The sequence below is a fragment of the Nanorana parkeri genome, unplaced genomic scaffold (assembly GCF_000935625.1).
Source record: "Nanorana parkeri isolate BGI_ZX_2015 unplaced genomic scaffold, ASM93562v1 scaffold188, whole genome shotgun sequence".
Classification (NCBI taxonomy): Eukaryota; Metazoa; Chordata; class Amphibia; order Anura; family Dicroglossidae; genus Nanorana; species Nanorana parkeri.
The window spans coordinates 1143352-1152042 of record NW_017306456.1 but is presented as its reverse complement, the minus strand read 5'-3'; the positions used below and the strand labels follow the sequence as shown (position 1 = coordinate 1152042).

At 47.1% G+C, this 8691-nt stretch overlaps 1 protein-coding gene across 1 annotated transcript in view; it reads left to right on the top strand.

Annotated features, from left to right (window-relative positions):
- PLXND1 (plexin D1) overlaps nt 1-8691 on the top strand; it is a 101685-nt gene that overhangs the window by 72789 nt on the left and 20205 nt on the right. Inside the window, exons 26-27 of the mRNA XM_018555221.1 lie at nt 3625-3823; nt 6464-6610. Coding sequence (XP_018410723.1) covers nt 3625-3823; nt 6464-6610 — 346 coding nt within the window. The remainder of the gene's footprint in view (nt 1-3624; nt 3824-6463; nt 6611-8691) is intronic.

Genomic DNA, 8691 nt, shown 5'->3' with positions numbered 1-8691 from the left:
ATGTAAGGGGGGGGGGGGGGGGGGGGGGGTGATAGATTCAGACATGCGTATGTTTATATAACGCTCTGAGGATGCCGCGTGAAGAAATCACAAGATTCCCATCTGGGTTGTTAGATATATAAACCGGGATCTCCTATACTGATGTTTATAATTGGAGTCAGTGACTTGCAAAAGTATTCACACCCCTTGGTGTTTTTCCTGTTTTTTTTCCAATACAACCCATCCTAATTATTGTCACAATAAAAATGATTTTGCACCTACAAAGTGGTAGTTGCGGTCTTTATTACAGGAAGCTCCAAGTGTCACACTGGATTACTGCACAGATCTGGAAGAAATACACAAAGCTCACCAAGATTCAATAGCGAATACACAGGACCCTTGTATGGGGATAATATTGCTTACCCCGGAGTTCAGCTTCACAGGGCATGCTGGCTGTCTGTACATCCTCCGGCCTCGAGAAGTGCAGTCTCGCCTAAAGTAATCCTAACCCCCCGCCCCCCCCCCAAATGTAATCTGGATGTCCGGGAGCTGCGGAGATTTTTGTGTTCAGAAACAGCTGAAATCTGAGCCGCCTTGAACCCCCGGCTCGGAATTAAAAGTTAATTATGTGCTCGCAGTGTTTACAGGACGCTGATTAGTGATGACAATCTCTCCTTCCGGAACGTCTCGGGGTATTCAGGCCGCGCAAAACCCATCAACGGAGAGATCCTAACTTCTGAGAACAGGAAAACCATCGGCCATTTTTATTGGCTGGACTCCGAGCGCTAGAAGATAAAGGAGTTTTTATACATAGTGACAGTAAAAGAAATCGAACCGGAGCCGCGACGCCATTGGCTGAAGCGTTTCAAATAAGAACATAGTAAGCGATGAGGCTCCAGATGTCATATTTCTACGGTCAGTTAGAAAATACGAGCCGGCGGCTGATTGGTTGTTGCGGAGAGCAACACTAATCTGAATTTCCGCCACATTGTACAAGGTAACCCCCAAGAGTCTTTAATTTGGGATTAACAGACTACTCCATCCTAAACCCCATGTGTCATCCCTTTAAGTTCCCAAATCTCTTTGCTGTAAATGTCTGGTCATGTGTACAGCACCCCCTATGTCCCCATGGTGTGTCACATGCCTTGCTCTCTAGAAAGGCTCCAGTCTGTAGTCACTCTTGAGTACTTGGCTTCAGTAACTGGCAGGTGTGCACACGTAAGAGCTGATTTGCAAATCTTTCGTCCCAGCGTGTTGCTACGTGAATGCCGTTCGCACACTGTTACGCCACTAAATGGAGCCGAGGAGCATAAAAATTCCTATGCTCTCTAGTTCCATCTAGTGGCGGTAGTAATGTGCGAACGGAATTTTTCCAGCTGTGCGAAGATATTGAAGAACTCACGGCGATTGTTTATGATACACAGTGCTTTCAACTAAATGTGGTCCAGTTAGGGCAGTGGTTCTCAACCTGTGGGTCGCAACCCACAGTTGAGGGGGTCGCCATGTGCCCCGCGCAATGCTCGTAGTCACCACCAGGGGTGCAAGTGACAAGGTGACAACCCTAAAGAGCAATTGAGACCTGGTTGTCACCCTGTAACAGGAAGTTCCTGAACAAGGACCTTCATGGACAGGATCGCCGGGGATTCTTTTAAAGTAGATCCCGCTCCGATCCTCCAGCGCTGACTGGCGGAACGGACGGGGGAGGGGGCGGGCACAGCTGGCTCTGCCTCTAGATAGGCAAATCCAGCTGTCACTCACGCAGCTGGGTGGATCTTGACAGTAATGTTGGGATCCGTTCCGGCTGTGGCGTCTCAGTATACGGCGAGCTGCAGCTCGCCGTATACTGAGCTTAGGGTGAAGGGTGGACGCTAGTTTGTGTTCTCCTCTGACCCTTAGGAGAACTATGGGGAAAAGCCCTGATCCTTAGGGTAACGGGAGGACACAAACTAGCGTCCTCCCGTCACCCTAAGCTCAGTATATAGGGAGCTACAGCTCGCAATATACTGAGACACAGCAGCCGGAGCGCATACCGACATCGATGTCGAGATCCGCTCCGGTATGTGTTCGCTCACCTCCCGATCTACTGAGCCGACCTGTGACAGTCTCATTGTCACAGGTCGGCTAGAACTATGAGGTGAGTGAAAAGCACTCACCTCATAGTTCTCCTTTAAGGCAGAATCCTGGTTAACAATAGGCGTATTTTGCAGACAGAAGAAGGAAGGCGGATCAACGGCATTGTGAACAAAAAATGCTTTATTAATGGAATATCCATTTGGTTCACGCAGGGTTAATTTCCTTAGAGATAAAAGTTATTTAAAGGGAATACATTAAAAATAAAACCTTGCTGCCTGTAATTGCTTTGGGCTACGATTTGGTACTTTGTGATGTGAAGCAGGAAAAACGTTACGTGTGAAAATTACCTCTGAAAGATTCCGTTCACACAAATCATTCCCGGCTTTTGTAATGACACAGCGCCCAGCTTCCTGATTGGCCAGAAAGCCGGCTCCATGCTTTCTCGTCACCTAGTGATGAGAAGCATGGGTACGACATCCCTGCTAATCGGGAAGCCGGTTGGCAATTTTTTTTTGCGCTGCTTCCGGCTAATCAGGAAGCCAAGTGGCGAGTCATTACACGCCGCCTGGCTTCCTGAATGGGACTTCCAATACTCGGTATCGGCAAGTACCGACAAAAAATTTTGGTACTCGTACCAAATTTTGGTACCGAAATACCGGTATCGGTGCATCCCTGGTAAATTCCAATACTCCACGGCTCCATCTAGCGGCCATATGGCACTGTGACTCTTGTTCGCACAGGAAAGAGCTATGAGAGCGATCTATGAATTGGCCCCTAGGACTCCCACAATACAACCATTGAGATGGCTGCTTTATGCTCCAGGGAAAGATTTCCCTTCAGGAGCTTGTACATAAGAGTCTAATAGGAATTCCAGCTATTTTGTTGGAGCCCTATTGAATGCGGTTTTTCTTTGGCAATGGCTGCCTACATTGCTATTTCAAAACAGGTTCCCTTTACAGTGGCATTGAGTCTGAAATTAAAGTCGAACCTATACGTACTACCATGCTCAGCTGTGTAGAAGGTTGGGTATCATGCAAGAAACTAAGATACATTCCAGTCTAAATTTAGCATAGCTGCATCAGTATGGCCTCAGACTACCTGCCCTGTGCTGAGCTTTTCCTTCTTGGATTTGAGTACATCGGGCAAGCTTTCTCTGTAAACCTGCTTACCAGGAACCTGGAATTCTGGGAACACCTAATCCTGGGTTTGCAATTTTACATGAGAAGGATTCTTACCTCCACCCATCGGAATCTCTCTGCCGTCTAATTATGCTCATTCATGATATCAGAGAGATCCCATCTGGCCCCATTCACCTCTATTGTGGAAAGAGAGGTTAGGTTCTGAGCAAGGCAGAAAGGAGGGCACCCCAGCAGCACGAGATTGCTCCATCCATGCTAAACGCGTATGGCCGCCTTTAGCAGACCCCAGGGCCACTCAACAATGCGACACCTACAGATCACGTGACCCAGGGCTGCCTCCAACTTGGAAGCACCAGCCATTAGAGCGTACGGTTATCTGGAGTATTGTATGTAGCCGACTCACCAAAACTGACTTTGTGCCCCAATTCCTCAGGTGTAACCTGGCCTCTTTGCTCACTATCGCCCTTCATGGCAAGTTGGAGTATTACACCAGCATCATGAAAGATCTCCTGGTGGACCTCATAGACTCGTCAGCCTCCAAGAACCCCAAGCTGATGCTTCGCAGGACGGAGTCGGTGGTGGAGAAAATGCTGACCAACTGGATGTCCATCTGCATGTACAGCTGCCTCCGGGTAGGGAGTCCAGAATATTTGTAACAATATTGTCCCTATACATTGTCTATGCTGCTGACAGGTCATGCGTTCCACTCTTCCAGGTATCTTAATCAGTAATAGGTCAAGACCTGGGAATTAAGATGCCTTTACAGTACACCGTGCTCAATGCTTTCTTTACTCGCACACGCCTGAAAACAATAACCACATGGTATTTGACTATGTGAATGCAGCAACCTTATACAGGTGGAGACCTGCATTCAATTTAATAATAGAAAAATGTCACCAGCACACCATAAGTTGAAAAAGCAAAATATTTTATTGCCAATAGCTATATCTCATTGGCCAGTGCTTTCGGGGCCTCGCAGGGTCCCCTTCAATCAGGCTTAGAGATAACCTGCATTCAATTTAAACTCTAGGCAACCAGGTCAATACACATTGCAAATACAGCTGCTTTGTATGAGCTATATTTGTATTTTTTTGTCAAACCACTCCCAAGATGTACTCAGCCCTGCAGTTAAGGAATACTACCTGGGCTCCTTCCTGCCCCTTATCTGTGATTGCACATTGCATGAGCAGCAGAAGACTGATAATTCATCCCTCTCCTCTTTCCTCCGCTCAGCAAAACCCATATGCACACCGCACACCTAGATTTTCCCCTCCCTCTTCTACTTATTTTTCCACTACACAGAGGATAAGGAAAACCGATGGCCAGTCAAGTTGCAGCTGGGACCTGGCTCTGGCGTTCCACCACTGTCCTGAAATCATTAGTCTGTATTGTTTTAGAAAAACTGTCACATGACAATAAACAAAAATGTATCAGTACTTGTATCTGTGAGTACTTGGGCAAGTATCAGTACTTATACTTGCAAAACTGGTATCGGTGCATCACTTATATATATGTTTATAAAAACTAAATCGTACATTAAAACAGAGATGTACAAATTCCGGGAGCTCCGCGTGCTCCTTACACATGACAGCAACCTCCTAACATTTGAATCTTTCTCTAGTGTAGTCTTGGAGCTGGAAAAGTATCTGTACTTGTACTTGTACCGAGTACGGTACTTGGTATCGGTGCATCCCTATAATATGCAATAAAATAGAAATGATAAAATATTCTCAAACTGACATCTAAAACAGCAGGGAGAGCAGTCTGTATATTGTAATACCGATCCTGGATACGTTGCGGGGACAGGGTCCAGCGTCCCTCCACCTCGTCTCAGTATTGGATGCAAAGAATAGTCCAAGAGCCATTTCAGATGTAAAGTAACAAAGTAAATAATCATATCTGATTCTATATCTGAATATATCAGCCTAGTTCACGGTCTCACTGCCCTTCCTTGCGGGGTCAGACTAACCCAGACGGGTTTAAGTACATAGACAATGTGCGGTTATTACTGTTCTGTTGGCACTAAGCTCTCAGAGGTGAAAGGTCGGAGGTCGTGTTGTGACAGCGCTGACCCCAGTAATAAGACCTCTCTGTTACCGGAATAGAAGCCTGCGATTGATTAGCTGCCGTTACTGGGGCTTAGAAAACAGATCCCAGTGTGTTGGGGATCTCAGGGAGAGGAGCGGAGGGGAAGAGTTTCCACATACTAAGCCCGCTCTTCCACAGGCAGCCGGTTCTGTCATTCTTGGACCCCGTCCATTCTCCCCGCGGTCCCTGGAAACATGTGACACATGGTTACAGCGCTGTATTGTCATCTGATCCTCTGTGTCACTTGACGGTGTGGCTGTCACGCTCAGCTGCAAGACATCTGTCTATTCGATCATTTACTTTAGTGATGAGGAATTAAAGGGATTTTCCTCCTTCAGAGAAAAACAGCCTAATTAAAGGGCAATTACGGCCACTCAGCTAAATGCACAGATGACACAAAATGATGGGAACTATTTTAGCTGCCAAATGTTTTGCAGAGCATTGCAGACACTCTTGTAATTTCCCCACCTCCAGGTGGCAACAGTTTTTAGAACTTGTAATTCTAATGAGTCTGTGTCACTGCCCCGCCTCCTGTCTCCTCCCCGGAGCACATTGGTGATGTCCAGCCAGGTCTCTCCCTTATGTGTCACTACCCCGCCTCCTGTCTCCTCCTTGGAGCACATTGGTGATATCCAGCCAGATCTCTCCCTTATGTGTCACTGCCCCACCTCATTTGTGCTCTTCAAGACCACACTAATGAAGCCCACCCAGCTCTCTCTTTTTTAAATGCCCTGCCTCCTGTGTGCTCTTTGAACCACACTGGTGACATCCATCTCGGTCTCTCCCTTATTTAGGCCCTAAGTACCCAGCCTGACATGCTAAGCCTGATTTTAATGCAGCTGGGATAATGCAAACCTCATTGATCTCATCTTGGCCACACCTACTCATATCATATGCAAATCTCAGCGATCTCACCTAAGGGAGCACACCGGTCCAGAAACATTGTGATCTTTTGTGATTGCATGTTTATCTAAGGTCAGTAAAGGACTGCATGCTAATGTGGACCTCTGTGTGATGGTAAACCCACTACCTCTATTGCCTTTGTGGCGCCATCCGCTGGCCACCTCAGCACCTACCGTACTGCAGTTGCAAAAAGAGATCCATCGGTATGGATCGCAATGGGATATCTTAAATGCCTCACCTATTCTGTATCATATGTATAACCAACATTTTTGCCTTAACAGGAAACAGTGGGAGAGCCTTTCTACTTGCTGCTGTGCGCCATTAAACAACAAATCAACAAGGGCTCCATAGACGCCATCACAGGGAAGGCACGGTACACCCTGAACGAGGAATGGCTGCTGAGAGAGAACATCGAGGCCAAGCCTATGGTAAGTAGCATCACCGGCAGGATGTCAACGTTCAGCCAATGTCTCAAAGTCCACAATTACAAACAGTCCTTTTGGCGTATCTAACAGTAGCTAGTCACTTTCAGCTGGACTTGTTCCATAATGTTGAAGATGCTTCGTAGCTCCTCCAAGACACTTCTTCAGTTCCTGCATCAGTCATGGTGTACACCCCAAAATGATTATCAATGTGTCTGTGTAGGTTCTCATGTGTCCAGGTCATGGCGTAGCTGGTAGAAGTTGGTCACATTCAGCTGGACTTGTTCTGATATGTGGAAGATGTTTTGTAGCTCCTCCAAGTCACTTCTTTTTTTATTCTCTTGGCTTGGAGGATCCTCCAAGTCTAGAGTTCCCACACCAGTTTCAGGGTGTACACCCCAAAATGATTGCCAATGTGTCTGCAAAGGTTCTCATGTGTCCAGGTCATGGCGTAGCTGGTAGAAGTTGGTCACATTCAGCTGGACTTGTTCTGTAATGTTGAAGATGTTTCATAGCTCCTCCAAACCACTTCTTCAGTTCCTGCACCAGTTTCAGGGTGCACACCTCAAAATGATTGTCAACATGTCTGTGAAGGTTCTCGTGTATCCCGGCCATGGTGTAGCTGGTAGTAGTTGGTCACATTCAGCTGGACTTGTTCTAAAATGTTGAAGCCGTTCCCGTAGATCCTCCAAGCCACTTCTTCCATTCTCTCGGCTTGGAGGATCTATGAAACATCTTCAGCATTGCAGAATAAGTCCAGCTAAATGTGACTACCTACTACTAGATACACCACAAGCTAAATTCATGAGAACTATCACAGACAAATGGCCAGTCAATTTGGGGTGTGCACCCTGAAACTGGTGCAGAAGAAGTTGCTTGGAGAAGCTACAAAACATCATCTATAAGAGCTATAGGTCTGGCTCAGAAGGGGGGTGTGATCTCTGCAGAGTGACCACAGCTTCCACGCAGAGAAGGACCATTGTTCTCTGTGTGGAAGCAGTGATCTCTCTGCAGAGATCAGACATGCTCCCTTCTAAATCAGACCTATAACTGTGCAATCTGCAAAGTTCACGCCTCTTCCTCATTGGAAAGCTCTAACTTTGACTCAGCAGGGGGCATGTCTGACCTCTGCAGATAGACCACTGCTTCTAGATCAGACCCCCACCCCCGCTCCCCACTACTGAGCCAGACCTATAGCTTTGCAATCTGCAAAGTTCATGCCTCTTCCTGATTGGAGAGCTCTAGCTTTGACTGAGTAGGGGGCGTGTCTTACTTCTGCAGGGGGCATGTCTTACTTCTGCAGAGAGACGACTGCTTCCTCACATAGAGCAATGGCACTTCTTTGCAGCATGCTGGCAGGGGGCGGGCTTTCCTACTCAGGCTGTGGCTGCTTTCTAAAGAAAATGAACCGCACACCATTTGTTTGTGATGCACCTGGAATGTATTTCTCCGATTTAAAGCTGGGCTTTAACATAAGGACTATAGAACTAAACAGGCGCAAGACCTTGATGGGGCTTTAAACTGAACTATGGAAAAAAATAATAACGCCTTTTGAAAGACATTTTTCACGGAGTTTATGGACAAGCGCTGGCTATGTTTTTTTTACAGTCTGTCTGTGAATTCCTGGGCGGTTGGCAACCTTGGTACGTCCAGGCTGACAGGCAGGTAAAATCAGCCTCCTAGATGTCTCACGCTTTGCAGGAAAAGAAAACACTGGAGGAGTCGCCGTGATTTATGAGCCAAGTAATGCATTGTTCTGTCCGCTGAAATATCCCAGACAGGGGCCCCGTATTTAACCCAACAGCCCCTGGGCTCTCTCTCTGGGGGGATCACGTGGAAGTGGCTGTCCCTGGGAGCCCTTTGATTAATGGCTGTGGACTCTCTGGGAGAGGGGTATCTGCGGCTGGAGGGGATTTTAATTTCCTACATAGACATTACCGCAGAGGAGCAGAAGAATCTGTCACCGCCGGTCAAGAAAGAAGGGGGGAGGGTCTTGTAGTTGGGGTGTTCAGAAATAGGAATCGCATAGTGGGGAGGTCTTGGGGTGTTCATATATAGGAATCCTATAGTGTGTGTGTGGTGGGGGG